We start from the raw sequence: 18761 nt of genomic DNA on the forward strand, positions 1-18761 counted from the left end.
GGGTGAGGTACTTTCCCCAGCATACGGAAAGAAAATCCAGGATGACGGCTTTCAAAAGACGAGTAAGGGACGGAGAGAGGGCGACTAAAAAAAAGCTCGAACATTCACTTTCTTGCCCTTTACTCACTCACTTGAGTCGGACTAAATTACTCTTTGAGTTTGGAAGATAAATTTCCTTTAATTCGTAAGTTTAGACTTACATGTCCTTTCATGAATTCTCGATTCATTTTTTTTCCTTCTAAATTGAGTACAAATTAAGCCTACTACACTAGAGTGATCCAAGTATTTTTACAAAATAATGTAATGAAGACAAAAACATGGAAGACAATCAAAATCCAAAATTGGGACACATGTACCATATATATGTACAAAAATATCTGTGGGAAACATTTCAAATAATATAACACTTCCTAATATATTGTTACACATATAACCACCCAAAAAAAAAAAAAACACCCCCCAATTATGAAAATTATAAAATTTTGCTTCGAATTTGTTCAATTAATTGGAGTTTAATTTCTCCAATTTCTTCATTCAACAATCATTAGAGGTAAATTATTCATCTCATACCTCCCTGACGAAAACTGAACTGAGTTACCAAATTTTACAACTCGGTTGTTAAACCGAGCTGACTCGCTCGATTTTTCGAACGTTAGTAACTTACGACCCGATAAATCGACCTTCAAATCATCAATTTTCAAGCTCAACTCGGTTACGGAACTCCATAATAACTCAGTTGATGGCTTTTTAACTGAAAATAAAACCGATAATCTCTCTTCACATCCTTCTAATCTCTTAAAAATAAAACTCAACTCGACCGAGTCACCGAAACTCAGACAACTGAGTCGTTCCTTGAACTCACTGAGTCGTATTAACAACTCGTTCACCGTCGATAAGTAATCGGAACTCAGTAATCCGATGACTTCGTAGAGCAATTTGTTGCCGTCGAGTAGAAGTGAATCGGGCAATTTGATCGTTTCTTCGATTAATTGAACCAGCGAATCGACGTCTCTGATTAAATCTGAGTTTAAGAAGGTGGAGATCTTTTCGCCTGTGTTATACGAAGACGAAGAAGAAGAGAGAAAATAGCCCAAAATTCTCGAGGTGTAGAGTAGGGTTTCGATGTATCTAGAGTAAAATCGGATCCATGCGGAGATTGTAAATCTGGATGCGGTAGCGCCGTCGCGGAAGGCGGAGAGTTTGAGGTAGTTACGTCCGCCGGTAGCCGGGAAGACGGAGAGTTGATCTTGTAGTATGAACGGTCCCCGTTTGATTATTTGATGGATGATTAAAAGGCATTTGAGTGCGACGGTTGAATCGCCGGTGCGGTGAAGTCGGTCCATTATGATGACGATAAGTGAGGAAGCTGTGGCGCGTGAGCTGTCTCCGAGGGCAAGTAGAGCGGAGATATGGTGGTCGTCTGGTGGTGATGACGGCGCGTGAGTGGTGGCACGGAGGACGGCGAGGTGGAGGGAGAAGCTGCTTGGTTTAGAGATGAAAGCGGCTTTGGATTGTGAAGCTTTGTCTTTAATGGTGCCGATGAGGTCTCTGAGAGTTGTTATTTTTTTCCCCATTGATGGATAGAGAGAGACAGAAAAAATTGACGAAGGAGAAATAACAAAGTTTGTTTTTATGGTTTGAAAAACTAATTTTGATTAAAGTTAATTATATATTATGGTTTGAAAAGTTTCTTGCTACTATTATATTGGGATCATATTATATAGTTTCCAAATATAATTTTGTTTAAAGAATGCCATCGCCTTGAAAATCAATAAATCAAAAGGAAAGAAGATATTTTAAAATAAATATCTTTTGTAAAAAAATAATAATATAAATTCAGAACAAATTTGTGAAAATGTACAAAATCAAATGTCCTCCTTTTGCTAAGTATTCAATGACACGAAAGAGACTTGTTGAATAGCACTTTCCCCCATTTTAAATTAGTTGTTATTTTTTGATTTTTGAGAGTTAACTTATCTAATTTTTAAAGTTGAATTGAATTAGATTAATTAAGTATTTTTTTCAGATCTCACATTTATGAGATTACACAAGATATGTATTGTATCAACTCAATAGTTTATAAGGATAATTATAAAAAAACACATATAAATAAATGCGTATTCAGAATTTCGTAATGATAGATGCACTATTATGAGAAGGTAGATCTAAGATATGAATTTGATCAATTTGATAATTTGGTTCTTATCACTGAAAATCGTTAAGATTTTAAAATTATAGATCCAAAACTATTTTTTATCTATTCAACTATATATATATATATATATATATATATATATATATATATGAACTCCAAAAGTGCTTTCAATAACCACTTGGAGAGGTGCACCCAATCATTATAGCAATATATGATAATTCGAGTGTAGGTTCACACATTTATATTTTAATATTCTTTTTAAAATATAACACTACTATATAAGATTTTGGGAAGGAAGTATGGGTTCACGTGAATTTGGTGACCCCCTTCTACATACGTCCCTGCACCTGAAGTATAATGTTTTTGCGAATTTCAATCTCAACTATTATTTGCATTTCTACCTGAGTTATCATCCATTATTTATCAAAACAAACCAAATTAAGGTCCAAGTTTTTGAGTATAATTGTCAAAAACTGAATGACAAGTAATTTGCCCATAAAATTTCGTATAAATGGAAACGAACTTAATATTGCGACGATATTATAGAGTTTCCAATTATAATTTTGTTAACTTTATACTAAATACTAATGGTAGTGGTTTATATGGAAATTATTAATGGACAAAACACGAAACAATCCCTTTTGCTGACTTGGTAAACACATGAAAGAGAGTTACTTGACTAATAATTTCTCCGCATCAAATTAGTTGTTATATTTGATAGTTGATAAGAGTAATTAATGAAACGGGTTAAACGTGAAACAATTAGAGTGGATGTTTGTTTTTCTATATTTTTAATGTAAGGATTTCACATGATTATGAAAACATAAATAATCTAATAATGAATCCTATCAATTATTCAGAATTGTAGAACTACATAATTTTTACATAATATAAACTACAATAACTTGGTCAAAAAAACATACTTGAATCCGTCATGTTATTCCTTGACTTAAGTGCGGAAGTGTTCTTTCTTAATTATTCTTTACTCTTTTCTCTCTCTTTTTCCTTTTTCTGATTTCTTAATGAATAGAATGATGGAATACACTATTCTCATTTTAAGGGCAGAGAGAGGGCCCATAATAAATTGTATGGGGAGTTACAACTTCTTTTAACCACTCTCCATCATGTAAGGAAAAAAGAGTTACAATACAAATTCATTTCTCCATAACATCCAATTAATTTAGCCGTTTAATATTTATGAAACTAACTTTATTACTTGAGCCACAAATGAAACTTACATTCTCCCACTTGGCACACGCTTATTCATGTAATGTTTCAATAAATATTTCAATCATTATGTGCACGTTTAAAGTCAAATATTTATTTTATTGGAAACATCATTCAATGTGATTGAGTAAAACTAATGTGAGTCATGACAGTTGTATATCACCTCTCGATATAATTCCTTCCATGTACTACAATATTAGTCTATCGCCCCACACAACCTTTAAATACGTAATAGTCCAATCACAGTGCTTAGTATATCTTGACATAAGCCAAAATATGTTATCGTCATTTTCAACATAATGTGTACAAGAGAAAATATATAATAACAGAAACATATATATATCGTTGAGCCCAAGTGTCAATTACATAAATATAATGAAATTTTTACATAAAGTACTCATTGCTATCAATAAGATCCATTCTTTCAACATGTTCAATAAATATTTTGGGTGGCAATCCTTTCGTCAAAGGATCAACAATCATAAGCTTGGTGCTAATATATTCAATTGTCACTTTATGTTTCTAGACTTCTTCTTTAACCGAAAAGTATTTCAATTTCATATGCTTAGCACCTTTTATCTTGTTTTCCTCTTTTAAAGCCGAAGGTCTTTCGAAAATAGTCGTCTTACCTTTTAAGGTGGGGATTAGGTCTGCGTACACTTTACCCTCCCCAGACCCCACATTGTGGGATTACACTGGGGTTGTTGTTGTTGTTGTAGTCCAAGTCCTGAAATAAAGTTTCACAGCTAATTAGTCTGAACTGTGGCCTCAAAGCATGCCATAAACTCAGCTTCCATAGTGGATGCAGCTATAACAAACTTCTTCACACTCTTTCATGATATTGCTCCTTCAGCTAACAGGAATAAATATTCAAATATGGATTTTCTTGTATCCACACAACCAGCATAATCTGAATTTGAATATCCAATCACATCAAGATGATTAGATCTTCTATAAGTGAGCATATGATCTTTCGCTCCTTGCAAATATTGTAACATTTTCTTTGCAGCCCTTCAGTGGTCCATTCCTGGATTACTCTGATAACGACCCAGCATCCCAACAGAAAAACTTATCTCTGGTCTCGTACATGTATGGACATACATTAGGCTCCCAATAATTGATGAATAAGGAATATCTTTTATTTTTTACATTCCAATTCATTCTTTGGATATTGATTGAGACTAAATTTATCTCCTTTCTGAATTGAAACGGAATTTGATAAGCATTTTTTCATTCTAAATCTCTCTAACACTTTATTAATATAGGCCTTTTGAGACAACCCCAACAATCCTTGTGATGTATCTCAAAATATTTCTATTCCACTCACATATGATGCCTCACCTATATCTTTCATTTCAAAATTGTTAGAGAGATATTTTTTGGTACCGTATAACAAATTAAGATCATTAGTAGCAAGTAAGATGTCATCAACATACAGTACTAACATAATAAACTTACTCTCACTGACCTTTAGATATATACACCGATCGATGATGTTTTTCTTAATTCCAAAGGTGACAATAGTTTCATTAAATCTATGATACCATTGTCGAGAAGCTTGATTAAGTGTGTATATTGACTTCTTAAATTTACGCCATCACGTGTTTCTTTTCTTTAATAGAAAATCCCTCATGTTGATTCATATAAACTTCTTCCTCTAAATTTCCATTTAGAAAGGTCGTTTTCACATCCATTTGATATAGCTCTAAGTCATAATGAGCTACTACATTCACTATAATTCTGAGTGAATCTTTTCTAGAGATAGGTGAAAATATCTCCTTATAGTCGATGCCATCTTTTTGAGTGAATTCTTTGACAACAAGTCTGGCCTTGTGACGTTCCATGTTGCCAGTTGAATCTCGTTTGGTCTTAAAAACCCATTTACGCCCTACTCTTTCGTAATCTTCAGGTAATTCAACAAAGTCCCAAACTTTATTATGTTCCATAAATTTCAACTCATCTTTTATAGGTTCTATCTATTTATAAGAATTCTTACTTTCAATGGCTTGTGAAAATAAAACTGGATCATTATCAATTTTCAGATCAATTTCTGACTCGTGTAAATATATCAAATAATCATCAGAAATAACAGGTCTTTTTTATCTTTGAGATTTTCTTAATGCTATTTCTTGTGGTTCATCTATAATAGATTCATTAATTAAGACTTCATTGTGATTAACAGGAGCATTAATTTGTTGTTCTTATTGATTGTTAGTTTCTACAACAACTTCAGGAACAACAATTTTAGAAGAAGTGCAAAGTATAGGAATATGTACTCTAACTTCTTTAATCTTCACATTGCATAGTTCTACACTCCCACTAACTTCACCACTCTCAATGAACCTAGTATTTTCAGTTTCAACTATTTTTGTATTATGATTTGGACGGTAAAATCTATATCCTTTTGATTTTTTTGAATAACCATTGAAGAAATCAGTGATTGTTCTTGAATTCAGTTTCTTTTCTTGTGGGCTATAAACTCTAACTTTTGTCGGGAAACCCGAAATATGGAGGTGCTTTAAACTAGATTTTCTACCAGTCCACAGTTCAAAAGGTGTCTTTGGAACTGCTTTACTAGGAACTCTATTTAGTAAGTAAACGACAATCCTTAAAGCATACATCCACAATGAAAGAGGTAAAAATGAATTACTCAACATACTCCTAACCGTATCCATTAATGTACGATTACGCCTTTCTGCCACACCATTTTGTTGTGGTGTGCCTGACATTGTTTATTGAGCACATATGCCACGCTTCAAAAAATTTAGCAAATGGATCAGGGTGTTGTCCACTTTCATCATATTTTTCATAATATTAACTACCTCTATCTGACCTGATTATTTTCACCCTTCTGTATAGTTGTCTTTCTACCTCAATGATAAATACCTCTAAAGCATATATCACTTAAGATTTTTTCATGCAACAAATAAATATATCAATAACGTGAAAAATCATCAGTAAAAGTAATAAAGTATTTTTTCTTACTGAAAGATGCGTATAATTTCAAGAAGTTGTGTGCTTCTTGTGGATCATTTCTCTGTGTGTTTTGTTTTTTTTCTTTAATACAATCCACACAAATGTTAAGGTCTGTGAAATTCAAATCTGAAAGAATTTCATTCTTAACTAATCTTTTCAGTCTTTCTTTGGATATGTGACCTAAACGTTTATGCCATAAATATGCAGATTGTTCATTCACCAAAATCCATTTAGTTCCAATATTATGATGCAAAGTTCAAAGTGTTTTGACAAATAAGCTATCACAAAGAGTATTAGTACCAATGAGACAATTTTGCTTAAACAAACTAAAACATTCATTATCGAAATTAAAATAGTATTCAATCTTATCCAACTTAGACAAAGAAACTAAATTTATCGAAAGAGAAGATACATAACAAGTTTCAAATAAATCTAAGTGATGCCCAGTATCGAGGATCAAACGATAAGTCTCGATAGCTTCAATTTGAGCCTTTTATCACGGGCCTATTTTCTTCAGCGCGTGGGACAATCTAAGTAGCGTGCACGGCTTGCCTAAGCTCAGTCCTAATAACAAGAAAGCACAACAAGTGCAAGAAGAAAAACAATCACAAAGTCCACACAAACAACCACAAGCTAAGAGGAAACTAAGGGAGAAGCTTTGGGAGGCAAATGCCAATTTTCTGATTGTATATATTTCAAGATTAGTTACAATGGGTGCTTCCCAAAGGGCTTATATAGATACAGAAAATAAAACAAAGGCTGGAAGTCCCAATAATTCACTCAACTATGGCTATCTATACAAGCAACAACAAAATATTAAAAAGTTGTCAGGCCTGCTCACTGTCCCCAGTGCTGCAGGCTGCATGCTGGCACAGCTTCACAGGCTGCCTGGACCACCAAGCTGCTGGAATCCAGTGTAGCAGCATGCAGGGCGGTACACGTTCCTCCACCTGAGTTGGTGACGACCCCGGCACCACAAAACAGCAAGTATTCTTGGACCTTGCGGTGAATCTGCCACAAGTCCTCATACTTCTCCCAAGTTGCCTCCTCTAGCGAAGTCCCTTTTCAGTGTATAAGGAACTGCGCACTTGCATTATTCCACCCCTTGCCGCGCACCAGCTGATGGTCAATAATTTCCTCAATCTGCTTGTCTACGGCCAGTGGAGCAATAAAGATTTGGGGACGACTGCCTTGTCCTCTCCCCTTGTCTTCCGTATCTTCAAAATAAGGCTTTAGCTGACTAGCATGGAAGATAGGGTGTATCTTCAAATGATGTGGCATGTCGACCCGATAAGAAATCTTGCCTGCCTTGGCAATGATCTCAAAAGGCCCTTCATATAGTCGAATCAGATTTTGATTCACCTTCCTCAATGATTTGAATTGTCGGGGATTAAGTTTGACCTTCACCTTATCCCCAACATGTTAATTAGTGGGACGCCGCTTATGGTCGAAAAATTTCTTCATCTTCCGGGCTGCTTTATCAAGATAGGACCTTGCAAGGTCGATTTGTTCTTCCCAAGCCTTTGCCATGTGATAAGCCCCCGGGCTCTTCAAGTCAGCATCAACTGGTAGCGATTGAGGCATGTTGTGCTGCTGCACAGTAGCCAATTCAAAAAGGCTCTGCCCTGTGGCCTCACTCCGCTGCAAATTATAGGAGAATTGGGCAATGTCCAACAAGTTAGCCCAATCCTTCTGGTTGGCACTAACATAGTGCCGCAAATAGCATTCCAAGAGCCCATTAATCCTTTCTGTTTGCCCATCCGTCTGAGGATGGAAGCTGGTGGAAAAGTGTAATTCGGAACCAAGTAGGCTGAACAACTCCCTCCAAAATGCTCCAATGAACCTTGGATCGCGATCGCTAATGATGTGCTTAGGCATACCCCAATGTTTGACAACGTCCCTCAAGAAGAGACGTGCAACCTCCTTCTCCTTGCAACTCGCCATAGTGGCAGTGAATGTTGCGTATTTAGATAACTGATTGACAACAACCATAATAGTACCAAACTCCTCAAAGTTCGGCAAGCAAGTGATGAAGTTCATAGTGACGTTGTCCCATGGTCTCTCTGCAATAGGCAATGACTCAAGTAGTCTGCCAGACACTTTGTTCTCAACCTTGCCTTGTTGACAAACAAGAAAGGTGCGAACATATACTTCAATATCATCTTGCATACGCGGCCAACAATAAGAGAATTCAAGCAAAGCCAATGTCCATTTCTACCCTGGGTGGCCCATCCAAGCAGAATCGTGCCCCTCCTTTATTAACATGTGCCTCAGGTTTGCCCACCTTGGCACATACACACGCCTGGCTGTAGTGTACAACAGGTCATTCTCTTCCTAAAATTTCTTTGTCTTGCACTGCTGGGCTAAGACGAGGAGATGCTTCGCCATAGGATCGCGCTGCATACCTTCTTTGATGTTGTCAATAACACTATTGCATGTTGAGCTGATGAGAGATGCCAGAACAGTCTTCCGACTTAGAGCGTCGTCTATAATATTAGCCTTCCTAGGCTTGTGCTCAAAGGTGAAATTAAATTCTGCCAAGAAGTCTTGCCAGCGGGCTTGCTTAGCAGTCAGGGTCTTTTGAGTTTGTAAATACGTCGTCGCGACGTTGTTCGTCTTCACAATAAAGTTAGCCCCCAATATATAGTTATACCAAGTCCTTAGGCAGTGGACTACGGTCGTCATCTCCTTCTCATGAGATGAGTAGCATCGTTCGGCATCATTCAATTTTATGCTCTTAAAAGCTAACGGGTGGCCCTCTTGCATTAGGACACCACCAATAGCAAAGTCAGACGCATCCGTATGAATTTTGAATGCCTTAGCAAAATCAGGCAATACCAAGACCGGTTCTTTGGTAATGGTTGTCTTAAGTTCTTCAAATGCCTTGCTGCATTTGTCATCCCATTTCCACTCCCGACCCTTTTTCAGCAGGTTAGTAAGCGGAGCTGTAATTGCCGAGTATGCAAAAATAAATCGCTGGTAGTAATTGGCAAGGCCAAGAAAGGACCAAAGCTCAGGCACTTTCGTTGGGGCCTCCCAATCCTGAATTTCTTTCACTTTATCACCATCCATATTTATCTCACCATGGCAAATAGTATGCCCAAGAAATTGAATAGTGGGCTGTGCGAAGCTACACTTCTCTCGCTTGATGCACAGCTCGTTGTCCCGCAATATTTGGAACACTTTGCACAAGTGCTCCACATGTTCCTTCATGCTGTTACTATAAATCACAATGTCATCCAAATAGATGACAACAAACTGATCCAAAAAAAGGTGAAACAGTTTATTCATCAAGGTACAAAATGTGGCAGGAGCATTTATCAAGCCAAATGGCATGACCAGCCACTCAAACGCCCCATAATGAGTTACACAAGTCGTTTTGGGCTCATCCCCTTCAGCAATACGAACTTGATAGTAGCCTTTCCTCAAGTCCATTTTTGTGAACACATTCGCTTGGCCCAAGCGATCAAACAGATTCGCAATCAAAGGGATCGGACACTTGTTCTTTACCGTTACTTTGTTCAAGGTGCGGTAGTTAATACATAACCGCAACATCCCTTCTTTCTTCTTTTGGAATAGGACAGGTGCACCAAAGGGTGCCTTCGATGGTCGTAAGTGACCTGCATCAACACATCCTTAAGCTACCTCCTTAACTCAGCCAATTCTGTAGGCGCCATGCGATAGGGGGACATGGCAGGCGACTTCGCCCCTGGAATTAATTCAATCTGATGGTCAACCTCCCTTCGTGGGGGCAGTCGCTGGGGGAGTTATTCAGGCATCACATCCTTATTGTTGTCAAGGACCCGTTCAATACAAGGAGGCAAAGGTACTGCCTCAAGAGAGTCCTCAGCGACTCCAGTCAAGGCAGCAAGGAAGGTTGGTTCTCCTTTCTTGAAGCCTTTGACAAACTGCATAGCCGACAGATGCATTCCACTTTGTGGTACCCGAATAAGGGGCACCACGCATGATCCTCCAGCATATTTGATGTGTAACTGGTTGAGACGAGGTAAGATAAACGCATTGATCTCATACCAGAAATCAAGTCCCAATACAATATCAAAAACGTCCATGGGTGCTACAGTGAAGTCCGCTAGTCCATCCCATTCCCCTAAAGAAATTTGTACCTTAGGGGCAACTCCATGAACAGTATTGGGAAGTGCATTGACAGTTTTCAACAAAGTGTTACTGGATACATATGACAGCCCCAAATCCTTGGCTCACTCCTCCGTCACAAAATTGTGCGTTGCACCTGTATCTACCATTATACGCACGTCTTTGTCGTTTAGCTTGGCATCGACAAACAAAGACTCCCTTGGCCTAATTTTAGGTGGCTGCGCAGCAAGTGAAGCCAAAGTCATATGATTAAACAATGTCATATGGTTGAACAAACCAACAGCTTTGTTCCCACCCTTCTCGGCTCCTTCAGCCTGTCCGCCACGCTCACCGGGCTGCCTGTCGGCTTGCACCGCTGTTTGTTCTTGCTGCTTTTGGGCAGCAACCATAACACTCAACTTGCTTAACGAGGGACAGTAACGAGCAGCATGAGTAGTCTCCCCACATAAATAGCAACCTTCACGATGAAGAGCCCCTTTCTTGCGGTTCTCATAATTTTTGCGGAAATTAGAAGGTTGATTGCGATTGTTACCTCTAGTGTCGCTGCTGCGGTTGGGAACAAACTTGCCCTTGTTCCTGTTGTTGTCTCCTTTGGGAGGAACAGTTTTGCTCCTGTTGTCCTTTCTCTTTGATGGTTCTGCTCGAAAATTAGACAAGGATTCCGCCACTGTTATAGCCTCATCAACGTCACCAATTTGACGCCTTTGCAACTCTTGTTTGGCCCAATTTTGGAGGCCATCCAAGAAGTAAAATAGCAAGTCCTCATTGGTCAAGGACGGAATTTGTAGGGTGAGTTTTGTGAACTCCTTCACATAGTCACGAACAGTGGAAGTTTGTTTCAACTCCCTCAATCTCCATCTGGCTTCATGCACTACATTTTGAGGGTAGAACTGCCTCTTGAGCTCTTCTTTGAAATGCCTCTACTCATCAATGGAACAAGCCCTTCGCTCCATATCTGCCTTTTTCCTCCACCACCACAGCATGGCGGTGTCGCTCAAGTACATAGCTGCCGTCCTGATTTTGGCAGCCTCGCTGGTGATATTCACGTGCTCAAAATAAGCATCCATCTGCCACAAGAAGTTTTCAACATCTTGTGCATTTCTTTCTCCACGAAACTTCTTTGGCTTAGCTTCTATGCGAGTTTCATAAATATTTATGGGTCCAACTACGCCCATGTGGCCAGATTCCTCCACCTGTGCCTTTAAAGCCTCAAACTCTTCATGCAACGAAGAACGAGCCTCCGTGAGCTTGAGTTCAAGGCTGGAGAGGCCTTCTCTGCCCTCCTACACCTGCTTAAGAAGATTCGACTTAACTTTGTCTAGCCCTTCGAGTGCAACTGACTCAAGGGAACCGAAGTTTTTCTCAACAGTTGCTTGACGCCTGTTCAGCGCTATCAGCCCAGCCTCGACGCCATTGATCTTTTCATTGAGATGACTGGTTGGTGAGTCGTCTCCTTCGTCAGCAACGTGGATTTTGCCACTAGCAGGCGGCTGGGAGGCTCCCTGCCCTTGCTCGTCACATTTCTTGGCATTATCCCTGCGAACCTCTGCTTCTCATTCCTGGACAGTCTCTTTGTTGCGCTGCGACTTCGACGTCATGTTCGAACCAGTTGCTCTGATACAACTTGTCACGGGCCTATTTTCTTCAGCGCGTGGGACAACCTAAGCAGCGTGCATGGCTTGCCTAAGCTCAGTCCTAACAACAAGAAAGCACAACAAGTGCAAGATGAAAAACGTTCACAAAGTCTACACAAACAGCCACAAGCTAAGAGGAAACTAAGGGAGAAGCTTTGGGAGGCAAATGCCAATTTTCTAATTGTATATATTTCAAGATTAGTTATAATGGGTGCTGCCCAAAGGGCTTATATAGATACAGAAAATAAAACAAAGGCTAGAAGCCCCAATAATTCACTCAACTATGGCTATCTATACAAGCAACAATAAAATATTAAAAACCTGTCAGGCCTGCTCACTGTCCCCAATGTTACAGGCTGCATGCTGGCACAGCTTCACAGGTTGCCTGGACCACCAAGATGTTGGAATCCAGTGTAGCAGCGTACGGGGCAATACACTTTACTCTATTCACCATATACACAAATCTTTCACTTTGATTTATAATCTGTGTTGTAAGGAATCCCTGAATCGTATTAGAAACATGAACAGTATAACCAGTGTCAATCCACCAAGTATTATAAGGAACTTTAGTTAAATTTGATTCGAGACATGTAAAAGCATAAGACTTACCTTTCTTCTCGAACCATGCTTTATGTTTCAGGCAATCATTCTGAAAGTGTCCAGATTTTCCACAGAAATGACACTTATCATTCTTATATTCCTTCTTACGTACTTGAGATGAGGACTTATTAACATTATATTGCCTTTGTTTTTCCTTAACATGCTTCATTCCTTTTTTCCATCTCCTTGATGACTTACAAAGTTGATAGAGTGGGTTCCTTGATTCTTTAGTCTTATTTTCTCTTGAACTTGCATTCCATGCAACTCATGCACATTGTATTTGTCTTTCATGATGTTGTAGTTCATTTGGAAAGGACCATACTTAGACGATAATGAGTTGATGATAAATTGTAAAAGAAAATTCTGTTCCACTTTCATTTCCAAAGACTTTAGTCTTGATGCTATGTTTTTCATTTCAATGACATGCTCATGCATGGTACGTGAACCATCAAACTTCATGGTGGTCAAAGTATCATTAATGTCCCAACAAGAGACTTATCAACAGCTTGAGAGGATTCTTCCATAAATTTAATCAGTTAGAGTTATCCCAGTGCTTATAATGGGACCTTTCTTTAATTAGTTTTAGTAATAACAGTTGGCTTCTCAATATAAAGAGAAACATCAAGATCTAAAACCCCGAGGAGGAATTTGATCTGTTTGCAACAATATGAGAAGTTAAGACCGTTAGAGATCGTAACAGAGGCAGAGTGCGAATGAAGAGCAAATGCTGCACATAAAACATGCTCTTTAGTTAATATTTTGAGTTATTAATTTAAACATACTATTAGATTAAAAAAAATGGTTTATATATTCTTAAATGTATATTGATGTCCTCCTTTGGGTAAAACATCAACATATAACTTTAAATATAATAATGCTTAAAAGCAAATTTAACATAATTCGATAAGCTTAAATGCATCAATTAATACTATTCATTATCTTTGGATAAATAAATAAAACTAATGATGCATCTAAATTATCTCTTTAATGTTAAATAATTATAAAAACAAACAATCAACCTTTGAGTGATCCATAAATGTCTTATAATAAAAAAACTTCAATTTACCCATAAGAGTTATATCGGTTATAAGCATCAAAACTAATGAGTAATTGAATTTAAGTTTAATCATTATTTTGAAATTATGTATTCATAAAGATTTGACCGCTTTGGCGTTTAACAAATCTCTTATATGTAATTTCAAGAAATGTACAAAACGGTAATTTTCAAAAAAATTTAAGTCACTGCATATTATGTGTATAATCCCTTTAGGAATGTAGTAGACCAATTAAAAGGTATTTAAATTGTATTATGAATCCATCAAGTACAATCACAATAGACTCCAAATAATACATTACATTCATTAAAAACAGAGACATGTAGTTCATATATGATTCTAATAAGTCACATGTTCACTGTTAACCCCAAAGGATCATAAGTAATAAATAAAAGAAACGAGAACAACTTGCCAAGTTCATGTTCCCGAAACCGTCATCTTTTCTAATTAAAGAAAAACATTACTTTTATGAAAAATTACTAGTTCCTCAACCTGGCTCTTGATTCCACATGTAAGGATTTCACGTGATTGTGAAAACATAAATAATCTAATAATCCTATCAATTATTCAAGATTGTAGAACTACATAATTTCTACATAATATAAACTATAATAACTTAGTCAAGAAAACATACCTGAATCTGTCAAATTATTTCTTGACTTAAGTGCGAAAGTGTTCTTTCTTAATTGTTCTTTACTCTTATTTTTATTTACTCTTTTCTCTCTCTTTTTCCTTTTTTTGGTTTCTTAATGAATAGAATGATGAGTACACTATTCTCTTTTTAAAGGGAGAGAGAAGACCCATAATAAATTGTATAGGAAGTTACAACTTCTTTTAACTACTCTCTATCATGTACGAAAAAAAAAGGTTATAATACGAATTCATTTATCCATAATATTCAATTAATTTAGCCGTTTAATATTTATAAAACTGACATTATTACGTGAGCCGCAAATGAAACTTACATTTAAAAATAAAAAATGGCAAAAATGGCAAGTTTGAATTGTTTATATTGTTGAAATAAATATAAATAATATACATACTAGCTCCCTCTATTAATATATGTAAAGGTGTTTGACTGATATAGAATATTAAGTGAAGGAAAAATATTTATAATTTTTTTCCCAATATTAATAGACGGACATATATATATATGTGTGTGACTAAGGGAAGATGTCATGTTGTATGAGACTAATTAGAAAAAAAATGTCACATAAATTGAGACGGTGAATCAAAATATTGTACAGTTTATAGATTTTTTTTTTTAATTGAAAAGGTCATTTTCTTATGAAGTGTGTTAGATTAAACAATATACTCAGTTTAATTATGTCCACCAACTTTCGTATATTCATCTGGTTGTTTTTTATTTATTTATTTTTTGGACAATTGTTTAAGCAAAAAGATAAGAAACTCTGACTTTTCTCCTATTAAAAACGTTAGACCATGACCGTTTACAAAACTCATAAAGGAATAATTACTTGGTTGATAAATAAATATAACTTCATTTACATATTCAATACGTAATTATGAATTAAAAATGAATATGAATTCTGAATTTGAAATTTAATACATATAAATAATATAAACAAAAGCTATTAAATTTTCAAATATTGGCATACGAAGAGCTGAATCATATGGGCCAATAAAATGAAGAATTACTAACATATATTTTTTCGAATAGTAAAAATATTGTCCTTATGAGTTATTTGCCCCTCTTATTTTTTTTTGGAAAATTTTCTAAATTGTATAGTTTTTGAAAATATTCACCTAGCCGAATATACAATATTGTATAACATTATATTTGAGAAAAAAATCATTATATGTAATTTATCAATCTTGTATAAAGTGTATTATAGTCTATATTTATACATAAAGTATAGACTATATGATGTAAATTTATTCAAAAATAAACTTTGAGCGTAATTTTTCCTCTTTTTAAAAAATAAACATTAGTTTTGCCTTTCAGAAAGCTTGAAAGATTAATGTTCTAGATGATTAAAAATGGAAAAATTACCACACACAAAGAAAACTATAGAGTATAAATTATTCTAGACACTAATTTAATATTAGCAATTCCAGTAATTTAATATTACTGCACCAACTAATCGTTCTCACGATAGTTCGGAATTTTGTATTAAGTATTATTTTAAACAAAAATTATAATTATAATATATAATTCGAACCAAAAGCAATAAATACATTCCAACTAACTTAAATTAAATACATATACAATAACAGTAAATCATGACGTATTGAGCAATGAGACAACGTTGATGACATAACACATAAAAATATGTCCAGCAAACCACAAAGATAAAGTAATAATAATGCAACTATGAGACTACATTATTCTACAAAGAAAAAAAATAAAAAATAGCTACGAGCAACTTCTATCACTAAACAATAAGATCGTATTGTTAATTTTAATTACGATAAAATTAATGATAGAATATTATAAAAATCTTTAGACTATTAATCGATGAGTTATCGATGAATTTTGTAACTAAAATTTTTTAAAAAATTTACAGAAATTCCACAAGTTTATCAGTTAATTACGTAGAGACACTCTAGTTTGCAATATTACGAATTTTACTAGATTTTGGTGCACGCAAATATGTTCAAATTCATGTATTTCGAGATACATAAGGTCAAAATTAGTTGTAATTTGTCCTGAATACACTGTATTCAAGTAGATTCGCATGTAGATGGAATACATAGACAAATCTCGCTCGCTACTCTCCTATGAATTTGGTATCTCAGATACATGTGAATCACACAAGATACACACATATACATATATCTAATGTGATTTACATGAATCTGGGATACATGACTATCTCACTCGTCTTTCTGCCCGTCTCGTTCGCCTCTCTCCCTATTTTTAATGTATTTGGTATCAAAAATATATGTATTCATATGTTTCTTTCTCAATATATGATTTTAAAAAATTCTTAATCAGTGATAAAAAGAGATAAAAGTAATTATTTCAAACATTTGACTATGTCGAAGTTCATTTAATATAGTGTACATATACCCTACTAATTTGCTGTCACTTTTATCCATCCTCTATTTCCCCTTTTGGACCACATAAGGAAAAATGGATGAAATTAAAGATAAGCCAAGAAATTCAAAGGTGGGGCTCTAAGGTGATATTATATGCTCCCTATGTTTTAATTTATTTTTAAAATTTTTGAGTAGGAGGGTCAAAGTATTTAACTACGTTACTAGATGTGATTTTGAGCACAAATTTTTTTATAATTTTCCAAGATCAAATTTACATATTTATAAATTGCATCGTAAGTATTTTAAGTCTTTATTAGCGGTCTAGATCTAATTTTTAAAATATTATTCACTTTAATCCGTTCTAAGCCACTTCAAAGCCTCACGGATTTGTTCTCTCAAATTTTAACCTAAAAATCGCCTCGTATAATTCTAAACTCACCTTATCTGACCTCTTCTTTCATCTCAACGTGGAATTCACCTAAGATATCTATCATAGTCAACCTCCTTTTGAGTTCAAGTGCCACCATGTTAGCATCCCTTGACTTGTATGGGGAAGCAATTAATTTATTTATTTTTACATTAAACTTCAGGGGAGGTGCATTGAGAAGAATTTACGTACAAGTTACTTCTATATTTAAAGAAATATTGTTTTATCAAAGTTGATTGTAATTATTTCCTAAACTATCACAAGCTAGTTATTAATTTTAGTCATTACTCTTTTAGGTTGCTGCTTTGTGTCTATGTTTTCATAAATGTTTAGTTGGTCAATCAACATCACTTGTTCAATGTTTCCAATAGGAAGTTGATACGAAATAAAAGGTACAAATTCTAATATATTAGGAGGCATTTGTGGAAAAAAACGTAAAGTGAACAATATCATACAAGCCCTGTGAATATTGACGAGTAATCATAAGATACTGGGAGGTGGAGATGTTTTACTAGTTATTACGGATTCAGACTAAGTCAATTCTCATGTTTTTTTTTAAAAAAATAATTATATTCACGTCGAAAAGTTTCACTTTAGGGAGGTAAAACATTCTACACCAAAGATCAACCTAAGATCTCTGATTAAGAATGAATAAGTTGAATACTTACCACTCCACCACAAACTTTGGCGATCCTCAGGTTTGATGTTTTCAAGTCAAGCTGATCAATATTTACATATTCTTGGAGTTTTAATTCAATTAACAAAAATAAAGTTGGTGATTGTACTAATCAGGGTAGATTAAATGGAACTTTCAAGGAATATTCGTACTGTATTTTTTTTTTTGTAACATGTTGTTTCACATTACAATTTACTAATTATATATATTTTATTATTGGGCCGTGTAGGCCCACCACATTTTTTATGACGGTCCAAATTGGCATTTATTAGAACGAGAAAGTAGTCAAAATTAATAAAAGTCAACCAAAATAACAAAGGTATTATGATCCGATCACCAAATAATATCAATCTCAAGTATTATTATAATACATATATATATATATATATACCTTTTACTTATTAACACATCATTTTTTGCTCTAGTTGTGTTATGGAATTGGACTTCCTATTGCAGTCAACTATCGGTATTTAATGGACAAAGTTATTTGATATTTATATTGGTGTGAGAATAATAAATAGGACTAATTTCATATATGTACCAAAAAGTTATTAGTTTACAAAAAAATATAGTTATGTTTCCATTTACACAAAAAAATAGCAAAGAGGCCATGGGTTGAACACTATAGGACTCAATTCGGCCCAAAGCCATTAGACTTTTTTTTATGGAAAAATTACTTGATTGAGTGCTTTTAAAAATTAATTACTGATTTTAGCGATATTTTTTATTTATTATCATTTATAGCAATATATAACAATATTATGATAAATCTACACTTGTATTAAAAGTGAATTATGCATACAATATAAATGTATTATAAGTGTTTTAAAATATATATTATGTTTGTGTAGTAAGAAACTAACATAATGTATTACAAGTCTATTAAAATATATGA

At 35.1% G+C, this 18761-nt stretch overlaps 2 protein-coding genes across 2 annotated transcripts; both read right to left on the minus strand.

Annotated features, from left to right (window-relative positions):
• Positions 1 to 331: 331 nt before the first annotated feature.
• On the minus strand, positions 332 to 1634 carry LOC129886082 (putative clathrin assembly protein At4g40080). Its single transcript, XM_055960614.1, has one exon. It carries the CDS (start codon positions 1572 to 1574, stop codon positions 531 to 533), a length of 1044 nt encoding a protein of 347 aa, XP_055816589.1. The 5' UTR covers positions 1575 to 1634; the 3' UTR covers positions 332 to 530.
• Positions 1635 to 8692: 7058 nt separating this feature from the next.
• LOC129885152 (uncharacterized) lies at positions 8693 to 12874 on the minus strand. The gene is made up of 6 exons (XM_055959357.1): positions 12459 to 12874; positions 11761 to 12007; positions 11396 to 11664; positions 10608 to 11329; positions 10173 to 10466; positions 8693 to 9978 (listed from the first exon to the last, which is right to left on the minus strand). The coding sequence occupies exons 1-6, from the start codon at positions 12872 to 12874 to the stop codon at positions 8693 to 8695; spliced, it is 3234 nt and encodes a 1077-aa protein (XP_055815332.1).
• Positions 12875 to 18761: the final 5887 nt, after the last annotated feature.

The sequence above is a fragment of the Solanum dulcamara genome, chromosome 1 (assembly GCF_947179165.1).
Source record: "Solanum dulcamara chromosome 1, daSolDulc1.2, whole genome shotgun sequence".
Lineage (NCBI taxonomy): Eukaryota > Viridiplantae > Streptophyta > Magnoliopsida > Solanales > Solanaceae > Solanum > Solanum dulcamara.

Bases quoted from the DNA above. Each gene is read 5' to 3' on its own strand.
- LOC129886082 (XM_055960614.1), bottom strand. From the start codon at position 1,574: ATGGGGAAAAAAATAACAACTCTCAGAGACCTCATCGGCACCATTAAA.
- LOC129885152 (XM_055959357.1), bottom strand. From the start codon at position 12,874: ATGAAGCATGTTAAGGAAAAACAAAGGCAATATAATGTTAATAAGTCC. The intron at 12,008-12,458 runs GTAACATTGGGG...AGAGGTTCGCAG, and splicing joins GCTGTGCCAGCATGCAGCCT to GGATAATGCCAAGAAATGTG. The intron at 11,665-11,760 runs GTGTAGGAGGGC...TTAAAGGCACAG, and splicing joins AGTCGAATCTTCTTAAGCAG to GTGGAGGAATCTGGCCACAT.